The sequence below is a fragment of the Tauraco erythrolophus genome, chromosome 7 (genome assembly GCF_009769465.1).
Source record: "Tauraco erythrolophus isolate bTauEry1 chromosome 7, bTauEry1.pri, whole genome shotgun sequence".
In the NCBI taxonomy this organism is placed as follows: Eukaryota; Metazoa; Chordata; class Aves; order Musophagiformes; family Musophagidae; genus Tauraco; species Tauraco erythrolophus.
The window spans coordinates 38,175,769-38,203,200 of record NC_141471.1 but is presented as its reverse complement, the minus strand read 5'-3'; the positions used below and the strand labels follow the sequence as shown (position 1 = coordinate 38,203,200).

Here is a 27,432-nt window from a genome sequence, read left to right as displayed (position 1 = left end):
GAAAGTTATGCTCTTTTTCTCAGCAAGAAGCTGAAATATTAGGAGCTTGGCTGTCAGTTCTTTGACTAAGGAATGCAAAAAGTGAAATTGCTAGTTAATGTAGTTAGAGTGGATCAGTACTAGATAATACCAAGTGGTGGAATCCTATCATCTCTAGGGTATTTCTCAGATGACTTAGCTGACATGAGATTTTCTCCATTTTATTGAAATACCTGTCTTTGGATTATCTGACCATATCTTTTTTGCCAGTGGAACTTGGGTCAGTATTACTTCTTTAACTTCCATTTATATAGTTGTGTCTTGATTTGTAATAAATAAATAAATGGTAATGTCATAAATAGAGAGGAATAGCCTGAGTCTGACACAATATTTGCATTATTGTTACAGAAAGGTTGTAGCAAAGTTGACTTGGTTTTGTCAGACACCAATAGCCTGAGGGTGGTGTCATCAGAGCTGTCCATATTGTTTTGTCTGAAGGGTGTCATTCAGATGACTTCAATGAAGCAGAACTTTCCCAGAGTGCTAATTTACTACTGAATAAGGATGCTGTCGTTTTGGTGGATAAAAAGCAGAATGAAACTCATTTTAGATTTGCTATTCTCTTAAGACTATCCTCGTCTTCGATTTTTTTTTTTTTTAAATAAAAGCTTTTTCATGACACCTCTTTAAGAAGGAGAGGATATGGAGAGGGATGTGACTTCCCTACACAACCCTTGGTTGATTTTCGCAAGAATGTATTTGTCTTCATTACGAATGAGGTTCTTAAAGCTCCTTCAAAAGAAACGCTCCTAAATCAAAACCAGATGTGCCAACAGTGTGAATTTCCCTTATACTTTTCTTTTGCTCTTTTTCCCATCTTCCCCAGCCCAATTCAACACAAATAATTTTCTTGGGGAATGGTAGTCTTTCTGACTTCTTTGTGGTTGTTTACAGCATTTGTTAGGATCCTTCAGTAAGGCTGTTAAGTTTTTGCTTAAGATACCTTGCTTAATTGAATTTGGATGCCTTTATAAAAATGGAAGAATAAACACAAGACTGTTTCAAAAGCAATTTTTTCTGACTGAAACAGCTTTGTTCTGAATTTAAACATCCAATTTCTCATGTACTTGCAGATGTGTCTTATTTTCTTTATCGTTTGCTCTGTTTTGCAAAAAACATCTTTCCATCTCCCTCCATTTTACAGTCTTAGAAGGGTTATGCTGTTGTACAGTTTTAGTCAGCTGTGTCCCTTCCTATCACTAGTACTTTTCTCTTTCCACACTCCAGTCCTACTATCATATTTGACTTTTGTTTCTCTTTTTCCAAGAAGTTGGGTGTGTTCTAAATATCACAGATGACTTAGATTTGTTTGAGAATCTTCCCATATTGTTGGTGTGACTGTGGTCCATGACCCAGTTATCTCAAGCCTTGGCAAATTGCATATTTTAACTTCTCCTTGGCCTCTCATAATCCTTTGTCTCCCTCCTATAAACTTTCACCTCAAGCCTTCGTTTCTTGCAGTCTGCTGGAAATGTATTCCTGGAATCCTTTTCCTGCTTTCTGATCCCTGTCTGCATCGAATATCTTTCCCTTTCAAGACTTAACACAACAATGCCTCTCTCTCAAATGTATCATTCTTCCCATCTCCCTCACTCATGCCAAGCGTTCTGCCAGCATGGTGTGCTGTGCCATTTTTCCAGGTTCTCCCAAAGCTTGACTCATTTCTTCCTTCACAACAGCTCAGGTTCCTAGGCAGTGATCAACTCTTAGTCTTATGATTGCATCTTAATATATTTTTTTCCCCACAGTCTTCCAACACTGATGTTTGAATTTGTTTAGCAGTCATTTTTGAAGACAAAACCTTTTGAGGGTAAATGATAAGTTTTTGAAATAACTCTCCTCCTAATCCTTTTCTCTTTACCAAAACTCACTGTTGAAAGGAGTTGGGAAGATGAATCAACACTGAGAAAGGCAACTTTGTTCCTGTGAAGGGAAAGAGTACTAGGTGAGAGAGACTTGGCTTGATTTGTTATCGTCTGCCCCGAGACCGGAATCGGTTGTAAAACGCACCGCACAGCAATCTATCTAAGTAACCCTGCTGCAGCCTGGTACTCAGTATAGCTGCAGTCTTTGCTTTAGAAAACCTCTCCAGTGTTATTCGCTCACAGTATTTCTTTTGCTTGGTGGTAGTTTGAAAAGCACAAATATTTTAAATTTGTCTTATATGCCAGATGTAGATACACTAGTTTATTCTAGCTAACAGTGTTTTATCTGCTATCGTTTCCCATGTCAGCTTTCGAATAGCTTTTCAAATTGAAGGCATGCAATTTCACAATGATGTTTTGAGCAGAAACTTTTACTTATATACTGAGCAAATCAACAGTACGATGCTTAACTCTTGCTTTCTACATCCTCACCAAACTTTTCTATTATACATTTTTGTACTTACATGATGGATTCTCTAAGTAAAATCTTTCTTATCTCTGCATCAGGGAAAACTACTAATAACTCAGACTACATGTAAATTAGATTCAGTAAATAAATATGTGAAAGAAGTCAGTGGTTATTGCTGCAGCAGTCCTGCTAGTTGAACAAATCTAAATACCAGCATGCTAGATAAAATGACAAATCTTGCATTTCATTACCTGTACCCTTGTGTCAAAGCAAATACCTCAAGCACAATTCACTATTTTCCCGAATATTGTTTCGTGTTTATTTGTTTTCCTTTTAAAATACTCGTCAGATGAGCTGGAATTCTGTCAAAGTTTTATAATTCCTGTTTCTGGTGGTAAATTATGTAGATAGTGTGGCTTTAACTCATGTTTGATTAGATGCTGTATGTTTTTAAATTAATTTCTCTCTAAGCTCTTTGCAAGGAATAGTAACCCACTGCAGAGAGGTTACAGTACTATGGACTCTGTCTGTTCTGCCTTAATGATACAAGGGAATAGTTGAGCAAGAATAAATGAGGTACTTTTGGTGGGTAAAAATGTGAGCTGACTGTCAGTGTGAGATTGGTTCTAGGAGCAGTTAGCCAGCAGTAATAGGGCACACTTGAGTAATTGAATTTGCATAACAAGGCTTGCCGAAGAGATCTGACAGGCCCAGAGATTTGTCTGGCTGGAGATCTCCAGATGGACGTGACCACACAGCAGCTGGGTGGCACGTTTCTCAGCATGGTCAGCAACACCCAGACTGTCAGCTGGCCCCTGCGATTGCGAAGCCCTGGCAGGCCAGCTGCTGGCTTCTGACAGCCAGTGGCCCCGTTAGAGAATCTTTTCATTCTGCCTGTCAGGGTACAGGACCTGCAGGGACCAGTGGTAAGATGTAACAAGTCACCAGTGAGAGTTGTTAAGATGCTTCAGAAACCTGCTTCTGTTAAATAGCTGCTGCTTTACCGCTGAGAGTGAACCTTCTGAAAGCTTTTTCCATCCTTTAACAAGGACAGGACAAACCTGTGCTCCAGCATTTTGTTTGGAAATCTATCACTTGGTGTTAGTTTCTATGTGTTTAGTTTCAATACCAGTGTTTCTGCATCTAACCAAGCGTGCCCGATCTGTGACAGAAATGCATTTTTATGCGCTTAATACATTTGTAAGACAAAATACTGGAGCTTTTCCACCTTGTATTCCTTCTATGGGTACTAGTATTACTGTATCCTAGATTTAGCAGGATCAGTTAAAGGGAGCAGTTTACAGAAACACATTGTAGAGGAAAGTGTTAGTAACAATCGAAGCTACAACTATTTTACTTGTGTAGTGTGCACAAGTAGTTCTGAATAGGTAGGAAAGGATATGAAATCTCTTCCTCTGCCTTCTCCAAGAAATAATGCAGAAAATTAGGACTATCCCTTTCTTGTTCAAAGTTGCTTGATCCTAATGTCCTAGAGACTAAGCATTAAGCTGTTGAATTTAAACTCTGTCCTCCCTCTCAAACTTGAGACCAAGTTCCTGTTCACCAGAAGTTTAGAATCCAGGTGATTCCACTCCCCAAACAGTAATAAAACAACTAATGGGAGTTATATATCCCCATCTGCTTAATATTACTGACCTCCTTGATGTTACTTTTCCCTGTTTACAAGGTGACGTAGTTGAAACAAGTAGGTGCCTGCCGTCTAACATACAAGCTATTGATTTGGATAGTCCCTTTTTTGATGTATGCAAACCCTCACAAACTGAAGGAACTAAGAATATTTTATTGGATGTAGTATCCTTAAACATCCCTAATTTCTTAAGGATCTTCTTGCTTCACTGAGTTTATTAATTTACTTTTTTGGGGGAAGGCTGGAGGAAAGACTTATTTTCTGCTGTTCTTGAAGCATCAGTGTCTGGATTGTTCCTGTGGGGTAGTCATCCATAGACTTCTGTCAAATAAATAGCCCTAACTTTTACCTTTTTTCTGAAAAATTTGATGTCAAAGTTGAACATTAGTCCCTTCCTTCTTATTATGTTCTCTTTCTTTCAATTTGACCAGTTGATTCTGCCACCAGGTTTTCTGCCTTCCTCACTTAATTTGTCCTGTCACTTATGACATCTTGTCATGACCTTTAGCTAGTCCCTACCTTCCACCTCTGAAAGCTTAGGTACCCTTAACAGTCATGCATAATTCTACTGTAGCCATGCTCTGTTGCCACTCTTAAGTGAGGGCAACCTGACTGTAGGCTCTTCTCTACCCACTTCATAATTTGAAGGTAGCAGGAAGACCCCTATAAGACTCCTTATCTAATTTAATGATTCATATCTCTACAGGTGGGCTGGGATTCCCTGCCTGGACTTCTGCACCCTGGCTTTAGTCAGGCTGGAGGGTTTTTTTTGATGAAGGAAGAAGTTGTACCCAACTGAATTCAGGACACTTCATAGCAGCAAAGGTCTTCTTGCACACAGAGGACTGTATTGGTGAGAGCAGTGTGAAACAGCCTCACGAAGCGTCCCATTCATCCAGTCTTTGAGTCTGCTCTAGCACACTAGTTTAATGCTGGGTCCCTATTCCATTTCTCCATAGGCTTACTTGAATTCCTTGCTTGAACTACAGCACCGTGGATTTAACAGGCTGATGCCCCTCTGGCGCTGTCTAGAATCAGCTGTATAATGTCCTATTGTAATTTGTCTGTTTAATCCGTCTTGTTCTCAAGAAGAGCTAGATTAGGCTGTTAAGAGCAAAAACTTCACCATTTGGAGGGATGAGAGGGGTTTTTTTTATCAAGAACATTTTGATGCCACCTCAGAAACTGTCCAGAAAGAATTCTCTCTTTTAAAAGGGCTCTATATGAATGGAGAATGAATAAAAGAAATTGTCAAAGTAAAGACCACTGTGATTGTTTTATAGGCTTTAGACATTTTCACTTGTATTTTTTTTTACTATGATAAGTGCTTAGCATGCAATAAGGGATTTACAAGAAATTCCACTGTGGAAGTGGAATAATGCCACTAAACCTTTTAATTAATTTTTGTATCTATTCATCAAAGAAGACTGAAATAACAAGTTATAAATTTTGTTGAGTCCTGTGAGGCTGCAGGAGAAAACTCAAAAGATTTGGCTTGTAGAATGTGAACCTCAAAGCATTTCTGTTCAAACGGCAATGGTGACTAAGCAAATCACTGATTTGTGTCCATGACATTAAAAAATAGGCATCTAGAGAACATACTCAACAAAACTGTCTTCCCTTGCTACCCTGAGTTTTTGGGTGGCATATATTGTTACATATATTGTTTTGAAGTGGGGAAATATTTTAATTCTGATGGGTATATAACCCCTGAAAATCCATATGCTAAATAAGCAGAAACCTTTTGAGTGCACTTTTATCTAATTCTGGAAATGCCCTTTTTAGGACATTGACCTATCATTTAAATATTTTTTGCATGAATTTAAATATAACATTATTGAGAAGTATCATTGATCTACCAGTCTCTCCTGGCACAATAGTGCAAATCTCTAATCAAAACATTGAACATCTATCTCAAGAAAGGAGACTTGACAAGATTTGGAGATGCGTACATAATCATTTTACTGTTTCCTGTGTTGAGTTCTAGCTAACCCTTGACACACGATAGAAAATAGTCTTTTCAAAAGTAAGTGCTGCATCTTTGCTTCCTGCAGGTGATTCTGATCTCTGTCTCTTTTTTTGTGTGCGTTTTGCACAAAGAAAGTGAGGAATTGTACTTGAGATAAATATATAGAGGCTGCACAGAGACAAGAAATGTAATCTGAAAAACTGCACTCTACACACAGCAAAAGGAATTATTAGAAATGCCAAAGTGCACCTTAAATGTTTAGCCAAAAGTTATTAAGGTGCTGGTATTTAAAATGTTGTAGCAGGTATGATTACCTTCCCTGATAAGAGTGTAATGTTAATCTGTGCGTAGCAGATCTGATTAGTGTCTGTGTATAGTTTGCGCCAATTTTAGTAATTTCTAGTGTGGGCGCTTTACTTTTATGCCAGTTGCTCAGTAGCTGGTTTAGGTATTTAATTTTAGATATTATTTTGAATATGAAATTAAATTTTGGAGCAGTAATTTATTTAAAATTATATAGAATTAAGCATGCTTTGTAAATTTCTCAGTAAACAACTCTTTCCTGTCTTCCTTCTTTCCCTCACTCTCCAGGAAAACGGAGATGCAGGTGTCATCAAAGCCTCTTTTTTGAGGTTTCTCAGTACACAGAGCACAGATTGACTTCTCGCTGAGACCCTGGATATGTAGCCAAAAAAGTTTGTATTAAGTATACTGACCTGATCATATTTCTGTATTTTCTCTACTATAGCCCCCACTCAACTGTAGTATAGTGATAAATAAGGGATACAGCAGGAGCCAGAGCCATGCTTTATGTACATTATCTCTCCTATTAATCCAAGAAAGGAGGCGCAGTACAAAAATTAGGAAAAACTTTGTTATTTGAGGGTGTTTATCACAATTACATCAGTATTCTGAAACAGATTGCATTAGTTCACTTGTTCTTTGCAGTTTCGTTATCATTTTTTATGAATGAAACCTTAAATCTCTGACTGGGCTATATTTGGGGGCAAAAAAAGAATGCTTCCTAGTTACATGTTTTGAGACCTGAAGAAGCACAGAAGGATTGCAGGATAACCTCTTAAAAACCTTATTTTTCTGTGTTTATACCAGACGAGTGCTGTTCTTTCTTCATCTACAATCCTGTGTACTTAGAAGGTTATCATAGAATCATAGAATGATTAGGTTTGGAAGGGACCTCAAAGATCATCTAGTTCCAACCCCCCTGCCATGGGCAAAGACACCCTCCACTACACCAGGTTGCTCAAAGCCTCATCCAACCTGGCCTTGAACACTTCCAGGGATGGGGCATCCACAACTTCTCTGGGCAACCTTTTCCAGTGCTTCACCACTCTCAGAGCGAAAAATTTCTTCCTCATATCTAATCTAAATCTCCCCTCTTTCAGTTTAAAGCCATTGCCCCTTGTCCTATCACTACACGCCCTTGTAAAAAGTCCCTCTCCAGCTTTCCTGTAGGCCCCCTTTAAGTACTGGAAGGCTGCAATAAGATCACCCCGGAGCCTTCTCTTCTCCAGGCTGAACAACTCCAACTCTCAGTCTGTCTTCATAGGAGAGGTGTTCCAGCCCTTGGATCATCTTCATGGCCCTCCTCTGGACTCACTCCAACAGCTCCATGTCCTTCGTGTGTTGAGGACCCCAGAGCTGAATGCAGTATTCCAGGTGGGGTCTCACAAGAGCAGAGTAGAGGGGCAGAATCACCTCCCTCGACCTGCTGGCCACGCTTCTTTGGATGCAGCCCAGTATTTGTGCTTGAGATTGCCCTGACCCACATGCAGGGCCTTTCACTTGGCCCTGTTGAACTTCATGAGGTTCTCACAGGCCCACCTCTCCAGCCTGTCAAGGTCCCTCTGGATGGCATCCCTTTCCTCCAGCGTGTCCACAAACACCACACAGCTTGATGTCGTCAGCAAACTTGCTGAGGGTGCACTCGATCCCACTGTCCGTGTTGCCAACAAAGATGTCAAACAGCACTGGCCCCAGTACTGACCCCTGAGGAACACCACTCATCACTGGTCTCCACTTGGACATTGAGCCATTGACCACAACTCTTTGAGTGCAACCATCCAGCCAATTCCTTATCCACCAAGTGGTCCATCCGTCAAATCCATGTCTCTCCAGTTTAGAGACAAGGATGTCATGTGGAACAGTATCAAATGCTTTGGACAAGTCCAGGTAGATGATTTCAGTTGCTCTTCCCTTATCCATCAGTGCTGTTAGCTCATCATAGAAGGTCATCAAATTAGTCAGGCAGGATTTGCCCTTAGTGAAGCCATGTTGGCTGTCACCAATCACCTCCTTATTTTCCATGTGCCTTAGCATAGTCGCCAGGAGGATCTACTCCATGATCTTGCCGAGCACGGAGGTGACTGACTGGCTTGTTGTTCCCTGGGTCTTCTTTTTTTCCCTTTTTAAAGATGGGGGCTATATTTCCCCTTTTCCAGTCAATGGGAACTTCACCAGACTGCAATGACTTCTCAGATATGATGGATAGCGGCTTAGCATTATTTTGAAACTGTAGTGTTATCTCCCTATGAAGGCAATTTTTTTTTTCCTTTTGGTTTAAGAGCTTTTAAAAGCATACTTTCAAAAATTATTCTAGCCACTGTTTTCTCTTTTGCTAACATTTCAGAATGATCTTGAGTATTTTATAGATAGCTATAAACCAAGAAGAAAACATGCCAAATTACATTGTTTATTCTAGGTTCTTGCTTCCTCATTATTTTTTTGTGAGTGAGGAGGAAAAAACAGTCCAAATCTATTGAATCAATTGTATGCATGCCAAAATATTCTAGAGAAGACTTGAAAATGGGAGGTTTAGAACTACTCTCCAACTTCTTTCTTCGATATCAAGAATAATTACATCTCTTCAGTGCATATGACTCAGTGCATTTCCAATGCTGTCTGATTTTTTTAAATCCAAACTTTTGAAAATCGAAAATAAATGTGAGAAAATGAAGACGAGAAAATTATATGCCCTCAAGGATGGCTGTTTCTTTCCTTCCAATGTATGAATCATGTAGGTTTTACTAGTTCTAAGGTTATTTTCTCAACAAGTGGCTTTTGAAAGCATTTATTATTTTTTTAGATTTTGCTGCTAATACCTTTCTCTCTTCTCTTAAGAAGCAATGTTTCTGTGCCCTCATTGACGGCCTCTGCCTTGTTGCTTTGATTGCAAAGCAGGAACAAAGAATTCTTGTCCACTATTAAATTTTCCATGCTTAATTTATCTAAGGGTTTTTTTTGTAGCAGATTTATGTGCTTAGGGGTTTTTTTTCCCCACTTGTTTACATTTTTATTTCATAGTTACGGCATTTTTTTGCTGTCTGATATAAATTTGAGATCCCATGCTCCAAACTGGTTGCCTTCCTCGTCTTTATTTTCATCATCTGTGAGTATGTTTATGTGCAAATTTATGTGCAGCCATCATCAGTGATTCAAACTGATGCCTCATCTGTTCCTTTAAACTTTCACCATTATTTAATTTTACTTAAGGCAGTGCTTTACTGAATCTTTGCTTCATTTTTGGTCCGTCCTTTCAACTATGTTCCTAGACAGTATGCAATTCCGTCCTCCATCCTTGCCTCTCCGCCTCACGAGCCCTCGTTATCCCCTTCCTTAATGACTACATGCACCTTCACTCTAGAGTCAATATCTGCAGTTTTACTGAGTTTATTTGCAATGCTTGAGTTGCAAATAACATATTTCTATCATATTTTGGTTGTCTTGTTGTCTTATATGCCCCCCCTTTTACATGATGAGGAAGAGTATTAGCGAAACAAAATAACACAGCAGGTAAATAAAGTGAACTGAACTACACAGGGTTTGGAAAATTGGATTTATATGGTCGTCATCTGCCTTCAGGGAAGAATGATAGGTCTCTTTTTCTCTAGGTTAATTGATGCCGTCTTCCATGTTCCCACTGTTGTGGTAAGCCATCACCACCTTCAAGATATTGCTGAGATGGTTTGGGAATCTGTCTGACCGACATGATAATTCTGGTTAAACTAATACTTAATACATGTTGCATCTCTGACACCCTGTGTGCGTGCAGAATCTGCCTCTTGATGTGACTGTAGCATCTACCCAACAGTCAGGACTGTGGAGGGTTGTTGTCTTAGTCCGAACGGACTGCTCTATTCCTGGACTTTGGTTGTGTGAAGGAGCTGTTTGGAAAGGGGAAGAACGAGTACCCTCTCTCTTGTTCCTTTTCCTCTCCAAGAGGCAAAAGTGGTGAAATGGTGTTTACTTGAACAGAACAAAAATGACCATGACAAACAGCATCTTTAAAAGGGCTTGTAGAATGAAGGGACAGTGAGTAACCACAGAGGCAGAGCAGCACTGGATGGCAGGAGAGGACTGGATGGCTTTGTGAGAGCAGAAGGTGCAATCTAACTGCAGGTGAGCTGATCTGCAATACAGTAAGAGGGACACCTTGATCGTGAAGGTGGTCATCAGTTCCAGGTAATGGAGAGGATTTTGGACATCCTAGCAGACAGGTGTACAGTTTGTGCTTGATGGAGACCTAAATGCAGCCTCTCTGTGTTAACACTTCTTATTACAAGGCCTGATGTTTCCAAGGGTGAGTACACTGTGGCTGTGCTACTGTATGGCAAACCCCTCTTTCCCTCTCTAAGTTCAGAAGAGGAGTGCAGAAGGGGTTTTAAACTGCTGTCAGTTACTGTTACCCGTTCGGGCACACCGCAGCTCCCAGTATTTGCAGCTACATAGGACAGCCTTTGCAAAACAAGCCAACGCTTAGTAGTCAACTGTCGTAGGGGAACTGTTTGGTTTCTGAATGGAAAAGCAAAGCTTAAACATATGTCTGTGCTGGCAGCGTGATTTACTTTCCTGCATAAGTGTCCAGAATTCCTTTATTCTTTCTTCACGTTCCCAGCAGAGCTCTTAACTGGGAGTTCAGACATTGGGATTCGTGTTTTATCCAAGTCAGTTTGACATGTTCTTCTTTCCTTGGCTGCAAGTTGTTAGAAGTCAGTACTTGGAGGGATCATTCTCATCTCACCCACGGTCATTCCATTCATAGATAGGCAGTTCTGGGCATTTCACTCAGTTCTTTTCCAGTCCCTCGTCCTGAAGATCCCTTAACCCTTTCAGTACCAGGTGGCAACGATACAAAGTAAGGGCTGAAACCATTGCAGTTTTCATTTTTAAAATAACTGTGGCAGTTTTCACCCATTTTGCAGTACTGTGTTTAACAATAAGCCATAGTAGTTACTATACTTGTGTTAGTTAATATAATTTGACAGATAAATGCCATGTAGTCCTACCAGCTTCAGTCTGGGTTATTTATATACTGTGATGTATAGGATCCTGAAAAGCTGGCTAAAAAGTTCTGTGTTTTTTTAATAAGACTCCTAGCCAGGTTAAATTAAAAAAGGATGCAGAGAAGATACAGCAAAATTGTACCAACCTCATCGTGACTGGTAAAAGATTATTTTTCTTGTTTGCATGGTTTATTCTCCACGGAGAAGAGATAAATATATAAAAATTGTGTTGAGTGGAGCTGTTTCATGATATGGAATTACTTAAGGAAAAATCTTCACTGTAAATGTAATAAAATGTGAGGGTTTTCCCCCTTATATACATGAATATAACCGGCACAAATTTCTAATCTTCTTGAAGTATATTAGTGTTATTACGCTAAGGTGGCTTTCTTTTGTGAGCTATGCAGCATCACTCAAACTGTTTCCTATTTACAGATCGGTGTTTTTATTGCCTCGTTGACCTTAGAAAAGCAAGAACAATTTCTGATCCTTTCCTGATATGAATTGACACTAGCAAGTCCCACACTAGCATATTCTGATTTTTTTATTTGTATCAACCTGGGGTTTGTATTTGGACAGCCATTTTAAAATGTTTCACTGTATATCAAAATAATAGGTCCTAATGGATTGCTTCCTGCTTGACTAGACAAGAGTATTTATTTAAAAAAAATAAAAATGTGCGTTAGCAAGTTTAAAAGAAGCAGTAGAGCAAAATAAAGTAGATTCTCTGTTAATGGCTTTGCTTGATCAAGTATTTTTGTTCTGTGTATGATTTTATTATATGTTAAATTCTGACAATAAGGTAGCTTTTCCTCTCTGAGGTCAGTAGCGTTCAGATTAATCAGGCTGACATTTCATGCCGGTGGGTCATGAACTGTTGATAATAGCATTAAATGGTGATTCACTTGCTGCGGGGAGCACAGCTCATTATCCAGTCACTATATTAAATCATCGCCACAAACAGCTAGAATCCTCTGTGTGTGCATGCATGCGTCTGCACACACACACACACGCACATACACAGGGGAAAATCCGAGGTGGGGATCTCTATCCTGTAGCTATCCATTTCTCTGTTTACAGTAATTGTTAAAGCCGTTTCCAGCATACAAGGATGGTGCACTTCTCCCCATTTGGGACTCTGGAATAGTTCTCTCTGAAAAATCTGTTTATGTATGAAACAGGATTATGCAGTTTATTTTCTAGCTTCTCTCTGATAAAGTGGCATAATTTTTGTAGCCAGTTCCACGTTAGACAAAAGCGAAGAAAAATACATGCATATCCTTTCCAAAGTATTAGCGTTGGAAAAAGAACAAGATGCAAAATGAGAACAACTGAAATCTAAATTACTTGTGTTCACTGAGTGTGGATTTTTATTTAATACTGTGTTTCAGGGGCTTCTATATTAGTTTCAGATGTGCTACTTCCTGTTAAAAACATTCGTACTGTAAAAAAAAAAAAATAGCCACTACCCTAGTGCAAGAAAAAGCATGTCTATCATAATGGAAAATTTTAAAATAGAAGACTGTCTGAATAGCTTAACATCAGATTAATTATGTGGAATGAGGGGAAATTCCATTCTCTAATGCTTAAAAAATTTTGCAGTTGAATGTAAATCTCACTTAAATTTAAGTTACATTCTTTGAAAATTAAATTTGAGTTAAGAGTATTGCAAGACGTTTTTAACAATTAATATGAAATGTTGGGCTTTTTTCTCCTACTTGGAGCAGAGAATTGGGGAGTTTTCTCCCTCCCTGTCCTCTGCCCTCTCCCTCTCAGCCACTATAATTTGTTTTAGTGCAAAAGTGACTGTTATTCAAGAGCAACGCTTAGACGCACTTCACTTTAAGATATGAAGGCTTACTTGAAGTGTGAGCTTCTCAAGGTCTTTGTAACTGGCACTAGAAAAGTGGGGTTTTAATATATATTTTTTCTTGAAGATGCTATGTGTAGTCAGTATATAAATACTAATTAGCATGAGAAGCATGTTAACCTCAGTATTAACTTTAAAACTGAGAAGCTGGGGTTTTTTTTACATATATGTACATATTTATACTTTTATATAAATGGTTACAGAAAGGGAAAGCTTTTTCTGAAGCAATTAGCACACTATATATTTTAAGAGAAGTTGAAAAAAAAAGGAATTATGAAGGAAAACATTTTAAATGCCTCGAATTGCCTTTTCTTTTTTTTTCAGGTTAAATAGCAACTAAAAGCTGCCAAGAGGAACAAGATAACATGAAAGAACTGTAGGCCACTAGAGGTCACTGTTTGGTAATCAACTTCTAATGAACCAGAACTGTCAGGAAGGCCAATAAATTACACTGTGGATTTTTCTAATTATGAATTCCTATTTAATCATTCAATGACAAGTTAACTGTGGCAGCGGTTCTATGTACTTTGCATACACAGTTATGTTAATGTATTATTATATTTCTTAGGATGGAGGTCCTCCATCATTAGAGCAGTTCATTACCAAAGACTCTCTTATCTAATCATAATTACTGATTATGAGAAATAATTAACTTTGTTACCCTCTTGATTCTGTTCATAGGCAAAATACACTCTTTTTCTTTTTTTCTTTTTTTTTTTTTTAATGGAAGACCAGGGCAAGTATTGAGTTTAGATACCTTTACATGAAAGAGAAAAGGTTAATTTGATTTTGTGCAAAATTGCTTAAGTGGTAGTGTTGGAATAGTTACAGTTAGTAGGGAAAAAGAGGTGTACGAATTATTTTATATCAAGTGTCCTTGTCATTTGATAAGTGGCATCAAGTACATTTGAGAACACTGAAAAGTACATTGCATTTTAGGCTAGAGGGCAATGCTAAATGTAGTTCTCTAGAAGAGATGTACTATCTGTTTTGCAGAGGAATAATAATAGAATTACTTGAAGAGGATCCCTAAACAGGAAATAGAGCTGGGAAAGGCCTTATAGCAAAGAGATTCCTTAAATGGAAGCCCTGTATCTCTCCAATTTAGGCTGCTCTTCTAGCAGTTGTTGTCATCTTGCGTTGTTATACTGCTTTGCCTTTTCAGTGCCGAATAAAAGCTTGGACAATTGACTGTGAATATGCTGAACTTGGGCAGCAGAAAATGCTTTGTTACCTTATGGATGTGGAGTTAGGCGTGCTTAAAACTAAGCGTGTATTTTAAAGGAGGAGCCGAAAGATAGACTGTGTGGGCTGGGTACTGTATCCAGAGGAAAGATTCGATGCTGAAGCGCTTGCGGACAGGCTTATCTGAAGCAATGCACTCTGATGGTGGTTCAGATTATCAAAAAAAAATTCTCGATCCTCATACCACTGATGACACTTCAAGGGACAAGGTTCAAAAGTTCATTCAAAAACGTTCAATGCAGTCTTCAGTCCTAATTTTAAGCATTTCTTTCTGATTTCAGTTGGTAAAGCTGTATTAGTTGTCTCCTCACAGACTATACCCGAAACAGATAAAATAAAAGCTCTCTAGCAGGAAATACTGGAGATGGATTTTTTTTAAAATTGCCTACCTGACACTTCTTTCTAGCTATAGGTTGCTATTTTATTTTAAATTTGTTAGATTGCTGCTATTAAATACTAGATACTTTTAAAATCTAGTAAATGTAAATATGCCTCTACTGCTTGGGATAGGGGTATGGCATTGCTACATCTTCAGCTCTTTAGATAAACCAGAAATACTTAGGAATAGGTATGCTGTGCTGTTCCACCTCGATTTAATGTTTTTTGTTTTATTTTTTCTGTGTTAACAATGTGTTTATTTTCTTATATAACAGGAAGGGACTAATGAATGTATTGATAGAAATTTACCTTCATGACTTTAGGCCTCTGCAGCTGGCTGGCTAAGAAGCAAACCTTTTATTAAGCAGAGCACTTGAACCCGTACCTGTTGAGTAATGCAGTTTAAATGCATACCTCGGTGTGATTATTTATACTTTTTTTAGCAATGTGCTTAATGCCTTCTTTATTCAGAAAAAAAAAAAAAAACCATGCTGCAGTGTTTTGTTGCTTTTGGGGGACTGGATGAGGGTAACATGGTAAAAAAAAAATCATAAAGGACTAAAGTGTTTCGAGTATTTTGTTTTGAAAAAGGGGATTAATACCTTATTATGGTTGTACTAATACTGGAGAAATACGTAAACAATAATACTAAAAATTCCTGGTTTATTTTTCCTTCAAAGGTTCTTGTTTTTCTGTTTTAATACAGGGTTTCAGTAATTGTGTATCTATTCCACAATGCTGTGTAAACATACTTGCATTTTGCTGTGGAGTTAAGGTAGAATGCACGAGTATTTCATACTTTCCAGATAGAAACATTCGAGTCCAACTAGCAAAATCTGCAAACATGGTGGCGTATGGCTAACTGCTTTTTGTAATTTACAGGGCTTAGCGAGTTTGGCTACATGTCTGGTTTTGTTGGTCCTGAATTTGCGTGTATGTTGCTCAGTCAAAACAGATGAGATGAAAAGCTGTGATGCCGCCAAGGTGGACTGTAGGTTCTGTTTGTGGCTTTTGCTATCCTGCACAAACATTAGGCTTTTGAGGTTTTGATGTTGTTATTCATTTTGGTGTTGTGCCTAGATTCAAGTTAGAGCAGAAAGAATAGCTCTTCTGGGATTCTGCCTTTTCTTTTTCTAAGGAGACACTATAAATGTTCATCCCTTTGAGCTTTTTCTCCTGTAGTTCTCTAACAGTCCATTTTCTGGTTGCTGATCTTCTGCACAGAGTTGAAGCTTCTGAAGAAAGTGAGAGTGTGGTGGCCTCAGTGGGTGTAAAATATGCAACTCTGTCACCTTTCTAATGCCAGACAAAAAATATCCTTGTTTTTGCGCTATGTGATTGAGATGAAGTTTTATTTCTAGGACTTGAAGCCTCATCTGGGTAAAATGGGAATTGTGCTAGAGCCCATCTGCTGAATTTTAGTTGTGTGGAGGGTTAACACTGGTCCACGTAGTTGAGAAGCTGTGTGCATGTTCACGTTTCATTTTTGGACTTCCCCTACAAGGCTAGAAATTCAAACAGTAGTGCTGGGCAAGATGATGGGATATTTTTCATTGTTTCTCTTGTATTTGATGTTTCTCATGTTATTCTATATTTCTCTTGTATTGCATGCAGTGCTAACTCAGAACCTAGCTATGGTTAACCAGGTAGCTTAGTGCCATGTGCTTTACATTTCAACTGACATGAAGTCTGCTTCGAAAACTTGGTATGTTGGATAAATGGAATATACTGCTCCCATTCTTCACTGGCTGTCCAGCCTTTTTGCTAACATTCATATAAAAACTGAAATACTTCTTTTGAACTGTGCTAAGCTCTATGCAGTTAGTTTATCTGTCCAAGACTGTAAATACTTGCAAGCGTTGTTAAGTTTTAATATTTCTGTATAGGTCTGCAGCCCCAAATGAGATTTAGACCATGTACCTAAATATTAGGGATGGATAAAGGAATAGCTAAATCCAATACTCCAGCAAGAGCACCTAAGGGCTTTTTCTGTTGTCTAGGGCTTTTTTGTGGTGAAGTGTGGATTAAAGGGAGGGAATAGGAGAGATGACTAGCATGATCTGCTATTTTAAAATGGTTCTGATACAGTATTTTGAGTAATAAAAATAAGCAAATAATCTAATTAACCATATTTTATTTCCTTTCTTATCAGAATGCCGTTAACCTTTTTACTTAGTAACTTTTCAAGTGCTTTGATATTTCTATTTGGCATTACAATTAGAACTAAACGTAATGCTTTAAAAAAAAAAAACTGCTGCAGGCAGAACGATCTCATCAGGCCTTTCAGCTTGTACTTCTGTTGAAAAAGTTAAAAATTATCTTCTGTTTGTATTTGCGTTTTGCAACTTATTTTCTTTGGCTAATCCTTTTGGAGGCATCAATTGCTACTTAATACCATCTCGTAAAATTTTCCCAATGCATTCCCTTCATATTAAACTGCCTTAACAACAGCTTCTGCTCAGTTTTTGCATGATTTATTGAGAGGGCATATTTTTTTCTGTGTTTTGGCGTCCTTCTACAATACATCTAAATAAGATTGAAGATTTTTATTCTGGCGTCCATGGCCAAGTTCAAGTACTAATCCCTATAGAATTCCACTCAGTGCTTCCGTTAAAAGCATAAAGCTTCTCATTACCATTTTTCCTATTTTGTTTAATCGGTTCTTTATCCTTCCCTCTACACTACCTTCTACCTTCAGTACCTAAGGACGTTTACACAATTTTTTCTGTGTCCAAAAGGGACATCCTCTTCTACTGTAACACATGCATGTACCTATTGTTTATGTACATGTATCCTCATGATTCCTGTAAATCCCTAAGCATGTTCACCTTGAGGCTCACGAGAATCCTCGCATGTACAGCAAAACTTCTCAGATTGCCATGTGGGACTGAAGAGATTGGTACTGTCTTTTGTCTTCAGACAGCACCCAGCAAAATAGGCACCCAATCGTGACAGCAAGAGAAGTGCTAAATAAAGGCTATTAAAGCATTCTCTAACTGCATCTTCTGCCTTCATATTATTCTGGGAGGAAAAAATCTGTTTAATTACTCCCTCTCATGCTGGGCTGCCCAGAACAGGTAGCATATTGCACACCTCTCATGCATCTTTCTTTCAGTCTCTGCTACTGCTAGGAAAATAGCTGGATGGAGCATTAATGCTGATGCACACAGTCTGATCCACTCGTCTTCATTCTTGCTTGTGCTTGTGGGAGGGGGGGGTGGAGGAGGAGGAGGGAATTATTATTCTGCTGCTGACACAGGGAGAATGAGAGTGGCTTGATGCAACAGAAGATTATGTTCCCTGAGGATAAACAAACAGAAGGAGATAAATTAGGAGAGAGGATAATCCTGTTAATATGTGCATTCCTTAATTCTGATTCAGTTTTTCAAAATGTACGATTTCACAGAGGTTAGAGATTTAATTAGTACCTGTAAATCATCTCTTAAAGTTTACCTTTTAGATTGTGGAGTAACGCTTCAAGTTGGCATTTGAGATGCACAAATTTGCCCATAAACGGGAATTGTAGGTCATGATATGAATATCACGTGAGGGAAAAATAATAATGTGCACATTGCCATCCCTTCCTCAATTAAAAAAAAAAAAAACACAAAACTTTTGTTCTGTGGACTTACAATGTTCTCACAATACTCTTTGTTAGGAAGTCAGAGCAGCTTATTCCTTGCAGTCTTCTGTTGCTTTTTCAGCAGAAGCTGGGCCATTGTGATATTTATCTGAATTCAAACAAGGCTAATTAAAAGAGCTGCTGACAGTTGTTGTGATCTGACTTTGACTGGAGCTTGATGGTCATTATGGGTAAATAATGAACCAGGTCTGCAAATGTAGCAGCTGCCAACTTGGGATAGAAGAACAGCTATTGCGTCCAATTTAAGGATCTATCGACCGCTTCCCTTCTCCCTGCAGATCTTCTTCCTAGCAGAAAACTAATGTTTTCTACTGCTTTGTTTTGTGGTTTCAGCTATTTCTGATATAGTCTATAATTTCCTCTTAAATATTTAACCTAGTTCATTATTAGCTTTCAGAGTTAACAACTTTTCCATTGGGTTTTCTTTGCATTTTTATTTTGTTTTGGTTTGTGGGTGGGTTTTTTGCAGTTTGCTTTTATGTACAATGTAACTGCTTAAATAATGATGATAATGTGTATTTAATTTGCCTGTTGCTGCAGAATAAAAATCCACTAGGCTTTTTTTCTTTGCACGGCCATAATTTAACAAATTGTATAACTGGATTATGCTGTAAAAGAGATGCTTCTACTTCCTTAAGCGTGCTTTTGTCTGGAGTAATATTGAGTGTTCGTTGTATAAATCTTCAAAGCACTGACCTGAACCTTCATTTCCATTTTTGTTCAAACATCACTAGTTGATGAGATATGGTGATGCAAAGCTCTATCTATCAGAAGAAAGAAACAGCAATGACTTTCATTAAGGTGCACTTCCAAGTACATTGTCACTTCATCATGAGCTCTGCCTTGTCCCATTAGCAAGCAAGAAAGGGTGTGTTAAAGGGAAAATGGCAAATTTTAATAATAGATTAATTCAATTTTCTTTTAGAATCTCTGCCATTATAAATGCAGTACAGGCTTTAAAAAGCCACCGCAGAGTTTGATATACACAAGAACTTAGCGCATCTACCCAGCGTTTGCTCAGCTGCCATCAGAAAAGGCAGCGCGCATTATGTAAAATGTACGAAGGCGCCTGTGCGTAGTGCATAATGCGGCAGGACTAGGGATCTTGCTGGGAAGAAATGATCCCAAGCGTGCCCCTAAAAGACAAGTCTTACTTTGAGATATAATGATGAAAAATTGCCCATTTATTTGTGTCTTTGCGTTTCAGCAAAAACGAAACTTCAACTCGTCGTCTGTGTGCTGCCGCAGGGCTTTTGTGCCTGTACGCGTGCGTCCGCGTGCGCGGGTGTTTCTGCTCTTGCTCGGGAAAGGCCAGCAATACGTTAACAAGGGGTTATGTTATGCTGGTTTATGTTAAACCAGATCACCCCCTAACATGTGCAGAGCCATTCATCTGTGTCACCAAAACCCAGGAGAACATCTGACATGGACTTCGAAATAGAAACAGTGATCACTTACAAATCAAACATGGCACGCTCTAAACCGATTGTGCACGGCAATCTTTTTGAGAAAGGACAACTAATTGAACATGATAAAGTGTAAAGTTAATTAACACCCTTAAATTTGTTGATTACTTTCACGGGATTATATTGTTCGTTGAGGAGCAGCTTTCTGTCCCAGCTGTCGCCTTTTTAGCGAATGTCGCTGGTAAACAATAGAGACACCATAACAAGTCGTAAATGGTCCCTGTGACAGCAGCCCCTTGTGAGGCTGCATCTGTAGAAAATGATTAGAACAATTGCATTTTAAAGACGGCTCACATTGCAGCCCGGTCCCATCGGCCCTCTTCTTTATCTCCGCTGATGGCAGACTGGTTAAAACATTTAAGTTCTTTTGAGCAAATTAAGTGATTTACTGTGTTTTAGTTATACGGCAGCAGAATAGCTTCATAGGTCTAGCTTTGGTGCTGATTTTTATAATAGGGAGAAACACAAGCCCTTTGAGTCGCGTTGTGTTGTAGGGTTTTTTTCTGACACTGTTTATTTGCTTGTTTCCTGGAAATAGATTGAGGATGGCAGACGTTGTCTATGAAGCAAGTAGAAAAAATTGATGTCCTATTTGTATTTTAAGAAATAACTAGTCTCCTCATGATTATTTGAAATTTATAGTATAATTTTAAATATTCTGCTTTTATTTTTGTAGCTGATTTTACTTACGCGTGCCTTTTAATTGCTTTTGGATTTGGTATGTAGCAAAACAATAGTAACATTTTCAGTTAATCTTTCCTTCTGTATCTTGGTTTAACTTTTTGTGAGTTGCAAGAGACAAATTATTTAATGTGGGATGGCAGGTACTTAAAAAGAACTGCTTAGTCCTTAAAAACGCACACACATACGCAAGATACATCGATGCAGGCTCTCAAGTTCAACCTATCTGAAAGAGAGCAAACATGACAAGAAGCTGCTTGTTTGAGGCAACTGCAGTCACTTAAGCTGCGTTTTTGCAAAAATATTGGAATAAAGGACCAGTGTTCCCTTGCATTTTCCAAAGCATAACAGGCAAAGCCTCATGTTTGAGGGTGCAACATTGTAGAACAGGAAGGAGGATTAAAACTGGTTTTCTTGCTTGTTTTTTTATCCAGTGTAGATCACAAAATTAGTTGTTAAAATTGCTCAGTAGACTACATGTTGAATAGAAAAATGACAAAATAGATATTTTTTTGCCTAAGCTGATGGATATTGTAGCCCTCATCTCCAGCTTATCCTTTGGAGTCTCTGAAGCAGCTATATTCACATTGCTTCAGTTTTTCTTCTTAACTTTGTCAGCAACAATTTTTTTTATCTGCACAAGCAGTGCAACAGTGGTTTAAATATTTTGGCACAAGGATGTGCTTGGGTGCTCTGTGTTTTCAGCAGCGTAACTATTTTCAGCATCACCACTGTGATGGTGCTCTAATCGCAGCCATATTATATCACTACTTTTTGACTCATCTGCACTCTGCTCTTCTTACGGAAATGTAATAAAACTGAATCCAAAAGCAGATACTTTCATGTAATATCTTTACCATCTTTTTCTTCTAGCAAATTATATTCTTATTAATAAGCAAACTGGTTGAAACTAAGTGCTTTTATTGATGTAGCTATAGAGGTAAGACTTTTTTTTTTTTTTTAACTGGAAACATCAGTGACAAATTATAAGACTTCTTCCAAGATGTTAAATGCTGTTGTATTAAGCAACAAGAAGTGAATATGGAAGGGCAGGGTGGCTACTGAACTGGGTTGCGTGGCCTGAAGGCTAATACTTGAGGTCATCTCCAAACGTCCCATGGTAGCTGCGACCAGTTGCTGTTGTCATATGAGGAATCCTAAGCCTCTATTCACATTTTCATCTAGAATTTTGAAATCTTGACATTCTGCATCAGCTTCACTGAGCAATATATTAGCAATCCAAGTGAGAAGCATGTGGATTGAACTAATCCTTGCCCCACAAGTAACTCAGCCAAATATGACAGGATGTTTTGAAGAGCAGTTAGTTTTATTTATCTCTTCCAATACAAGAAATTAATTTTTCAGATCTTAGTCCAAAACCTTCCAGTACCTGAGTGGGAAACCTGCCTCCAAGTGGGTATGCCATACTGCAGTGCTATTCTATAACTTCTCACCATGCTTTTTCTCAGATTAATTTTTTTGCGTGCTCCCTCACTAGCTAGTTCTCTTAGCATATGTATCTGCAAACCTGTTCCTGTCAGTTTATATCTCTGGGAAAAACTCTGATGGTATTAAGACTTACTGACTTGGAGTTGAGCTACTCTGTGGGATCTGCTGGTGTGACCTCCTTAAAGGATTCTGCACACAGGTGTGGGGGGATCATCCTAGAGAAGCGCTGAGTGTAGGACTTGCAGCAATCTGCTTTGTAGCAGAGGAAATCTTGCACATGCTTATCACAAATACAGTTTCTCAGAAAACAGTTCCCTGAGAATGAGAAGAGGCTTTTTGTATTTTAGAAAGAACAAATAGATTCTGAAGGACTTTGACTCCAATCAGCAGTGGTACATAAAGCACAAGGTGGTAAAAGATCTTTAAAAAAATCAAAAGATGAAAAATAATCTTTAACTTTTTGAAATCACATTAGCTGCTCTGCTTTCTCCATTGCTGTCTTTAGTGTTAGAAGCAGATAATATTTTACTGGCTTGTGTTGTTGGTATGGAGTCTGTGATTGTGAAATAAAGCTAAGCATTCTTGTCCAATAGTTTTTTATTTCTATTTTTAGCTGAAGTTACAGTTCTTGTACTCCTAGACTCCCTTACAATTTTTTTATTAAATTGATAGTGTTATAAATTTGCTGTGTTGCTTCTTTAATTCTGATAAAATAGCTGATAGTTGCCAAGGACCCTAGATGATAAAATTTACCATGAAGTAAACAGGTTTTTGGTTTTAAAAAGAGAATTTTCCAAGCCTTCTGCATTATACAACAAATTGCTCTTTTTTTCTACTTAACTAATTTATTTTTTCTACTTGAAATGTAAGTGTTTGAACAAGTGAGAGAGTGCAGCTGTCAGAAGATTAACCAGCTGAAAACTATTGTCAGCATTAATTTTGCTGTAATAAATGACTCTGTGAAGCTATTTAGCAGTCTGTAATCTGGATACAAGGCTGTTGACCTATGATGGATAGTACTGGATTTTGTTTGTAAGCTTTGACTTAAATTGTCTACTTAATTTGCTGCAGGTCAGATCACAAGATTAGTGGTAAAGGCCATTATGCGGTTTGAATAAAAATAGCTGGAAGAATGGAATGAAAATCTGTGTGTTTATTAATGTAGCAATCTTTGCGGTCATGTACATAGCAAACTGGTAGCCAACAAGATGACAATGACCTGTTTGTGTTAGCTCTAAATCTAGGCTTTGCTCTTAGCCCAGTTCCTGTGAGTTGCCCAGGAGTTGTTCAAGTGAGATTAAGGATCGGCTGCAAATAGGGTGTCTCTCAACCTAAGCAGGAGGATCTTTGCCACAGTAGATATTTCAGTGCCTCAACAGTGTGATATATATAGCCTGATTTCTTTTAAAGCTGTGGATCTGACTGAGTTCTTCTAGATGCTCCAGTTCTGGACTTACCAGTACAAGAAGGACACAGATTTACTGGAGTGAGTCCACCTAAAGGCCATGAAGATGACGAAGGGACTGGAGAAATTGTGTATGCCCTATCCCTGGAAGTTTTCAAGGCCAGGTTGGATGAGACTTTGAGCAACCTGGTGTAGTGAAGGGTGTCCCTGCCCATGGCAGGGGTGTTGGAACTAGGTGATCTTTGAGGTCCCTTCCAACCCAAACCATTCTATGATTTTATGATCTTTCATATGAGGAGAGACTGAGAGAGCTGAGACTGTTTAGCACAAAGAGAAGGCTCAAGGGTGATTTTATCAATGTGTATAAAAACCCAATGGGAGAGAATGAAGAAGAGGGAGCTAGACTCTTCTCAGTAGTGCCTAGTGACAGGACAGGAGGCAATGGGCATAAATTAAACCACAAGAAATTTCATCTGAAACACAAGAAAACACTTTTTTACTGTGAAGGTAGTCAAACACTGGAAAAGGTTGCCAGTTTGGAGATACTCAGAAGCCAAACTGGCCACGATTCTGGGCATTCCGCTCCAGTTGACCCTGCTCGAGCGGCGGGGTTGAACTGCATGTTCTTGAGAGGTCGCTTCCAACCCCAGCAATCCTATGATTCTAGGTTGCAATATAGGTTGAGCAGCTACGTCATCAGTGGAGCCTCTTTCCTCTGCTCTGTTGTCTGTTTTCACATAATTGGTAGGTATTTACTATTTTTGAGGCCTTGATCTATTAAATTTTTCTGAAATTCTTCAGTGACTTCAAAAGATGATGCATGTTGGAAGGCAAGATGGGGGAAATAAATGCTTGTCAGATACAGAAAGGGGCATTTGTAGACATAGTCACACAGAGCAGTTGCACAGAGACACTGCATCAATTGAAACTTTTATGGGAAAGCAAACAAAAATTCTTCGAATTCTTTGGTGTGAGGAGCTGCAGTGTAACTGTTCTTGATGTTTGAAAGGAAGTCCAATACTCACCACTGACCATTTCATTCTTTAGCTGTGGTACAGCACTTGAACAGGCTTAAGGCTTTAAGTAGAGGGAAGCCCTGATTAGCCTGCTATGGTTGCCCACTTTATCAGAACTTTTTGTGCACAAACTTGGTTGCCGTGGTGGCTTAGCTGTGGCCTTATTTTTTTCTCTTTCTATTGTTTTTTACAGAATATTTTCGTTTATTAATGGGGAACAAAGATAAGAAATGTCCTGTTTAAGTGGGATATATGTCTAACAGAATAACTTTTTTGCTGTTTGAGGTTAGATTGTATTTTTTGATGGTTTGTTTTTTAAAAAAGCTCTGTCTTCAACTGATAAGCTTTTTAAGAGTTCATTTTCATTTGTCGCTACACAACATGTAGCTCAGTGAATGCAGTTCTGGTTATACTCTAGAAACTATTTCAATAGAAACATTTGTTACTGTTTATTATGGTAGCTAATTGGTGACAAAGAACTGTGAATCATAGCTGGAGAGCAGCCTGGCTTACTGTAGAAACAAAATGGTCCACCATGTGGAGGAAGAACAAACTATTTCACTTGGACATTCTGTTTTTAAGAACATTGTATCTAGTTCATCACCTTTAATTTGAAAGTAGGTCATTGCAGCTGTACATCCTAACAGGCCAAAGAGTGATGCATAGCACAGAAAATTTATGGTGGCTATACTGCTTCTTTCTGAAGTGAAAAATAGTGAGAAAGATGATGTCTTCATCAGTTTGGGACAAATTTTCCTAGCAGTTCTACCCATTAAATGTTGGGTATGCGGAGATTAAGGATGTATGAGTACTGCATATTAGAATTAGACATCTTTTAAGGAATAGAATATTTCATGGAGGTGATAAACGTCACATGAAAAATTTGCTGATGTGTGCTTGAGAACTGTGTAATCAAGGAACTATAGTTTGTACTTACTGACCTGTGGTAAAGACAGGACAGACTTATATTAGTAAAACTGGAAAAAAACCTCTGTGTGTGTGAATCATTTTTACTTTTTTTTTTTACCTCGTTCTTTACATCATTGTATATGTGTTGAGATTATGTGTAGGAAACTATCTGAAACTTTCTCAAATTAAGTAGAATTTTGCATCAGATTAGAAACATAATACACTGATTCAGAAGGCTTGGTTTTATATATTTGTGTCTTTTAAATGTTTGAACACCTGAAAATCAGGAAGCATTGACAAAAATAAACCTAGGTTTGGAAAAGCTGATAAAAGCAGAGTTAACTTTGAGCCATAGTTTTTCAATAGTCATATGCAAAGAGTAGCTTGACAAAACTGAACTTTTATTAAGTAGTTTAGATACAGTGAATTTTGTGGGGTGCAAATTTGCAGGAAGGGTTGATTGTTTCTTCATATGAAACTATGCAGAGAGACATTGCTCGTTTTCTGTAAGTCTTGTGAATTGTTTATCTGCCAATATGCCTGAAGGATAAGGTGACTTTATCTTCATCAAATGTTTGAGAATTAAGATCTCTGGTCCTGTAAGCACTGGGACTATAGGCTTACTTTTACATAGACTTTGAGAGGTTCATCATAAGTGAAGTATTAACAACATAAATTTTGCATCATCAGACCCTTACTGGTAAGATAAACTACTTAAATTTTTTTAAATAGTTATATTAAATTCAATATTGTCTTGATTCAGGTGTTGGAGCTGCTCGAGCTGGAAACCTTACTTTCATGGTTGGTGGAGTGGAACAAGAATTTGATGCTGCCAAAGAGTTGCTGACATGCATGGGTTCTAATGTGATCTACTGTGGAGAGGTTGGAACGGGACAGGTAATGATTCCTGAGGGGTTGCTAGTTATATCAGTCTTATTTTTTTTTCTTTTCTTTTCTTTTCTTTTCTTTTCTTTTCTTTTCTTTTCTTTTCTTTTCTTTCTTTTCTTTTCTTTTCTTTCTTTTCTTTTCTTTTCTTTTCTTTTCTTTTCTTTTCTTTTCTTTTCTTTTCTTTTCTTTTCTTTTCTTTTCTTTTCTTTTCTTTTCTTTAATGATACCTACTCTTTTATTGCAGAACTAAATGCATGATAATAATATTTTCATACTTGTTTGCTTGTTTACTTGTCTTCAACCATGTGTTTAACATCATGGCACTCTTCTCCAGCATATTGTATAGCTTAGCACCAAACCATCTGACCTGGTGCTCCTCCACATTGGCTTGTTGAGGTTATACTTCCTAGAGGACATAGATTTTTATTTTGTTTCTTCTAAATTTCGATTTACTGACTGTTCTGAAGGGCAAAGAGCCATGACATGCCATGTATACTAGCTGAGCTACTCTACTAAGTAAAAAGTATTTCCTTATCTCTGAAGGAGCCATAGAGCAGCTTTCATTGACTTCATACTATCATAGATCTCTGCTTACTCGTGCTACCTTTTGAAGAGAGCTGTCAGAACATATTTGATCATACTATCCGAGAGCTAGTTAAAGAAGATTCCTACATGTTAGGTCTATGAAAATGCAGAAACTAATTCACAGTTTAACTTATTTTCAGGCTGCAAAGATCTGCAACAACATGCTCTTAGCCATCAGTATGATTGGAACTGCTGAGACTATGAATCTTGGAATAAGGTTTGTTTGATTTTTTTGTATTGGACTGAAGCGTTTTTTCTGCGTTAACAGTTTTTGTGTTTTACAGTTGACTTTCGCTGAGACAATGAAGATAGATGGCATAGATAAACTTTTGCCAGAAGTTCTCTTATAAAGCCATTAACATGCTAAAGGGATCATTTGACTGAAGTAGGGCTCTTCAGAACAGGAATATTCTCTTGTATTGACTGCATAGGTTGTTGCATTCTGCATCTGAAGTTAAGAGTTTATCTGTTCTGCTGTAGTGCAGTGTACAGGGATGTTTGTCTTGCATTATAAACATGCAGAGGTAATATAGAGGTAACTTTTTGTTTGTATTCTAAGCTAACATACAGTATATACATTATACTTCCATATGGCTCTTGTTGGCTT

General features: G+C 38.1%; 1 protein-coding gene across 1 annotated transcript in view; it reads left to right on the top strand.

The window, feature by feature from the left end:
• Positions 1–27,118, top strand: part of HIBADH (3-hydroxyisobutyrate dehydrogenase) — a 74,692-nt gene extending 47,574 nt beyond the window's left edge. The window contains exons 5-6 of the mRNA XM_086614692.1: positions 26,116–26,249; positions 26,966–27,118. Of these exons, the coding sequence (XP_086470818.1) occupies positions 26,116–26,249; positions 26,966–27,052 (221 nt within the window). The 3' untranslated portion in view covers positions 27,053–27,118. The remainder of the gene's footprint in view (positions 1–26,115; positions 26,250–26,965) is intronic.
• Positions 27,119–27,432: the final 314 nt, after the last annotated feature.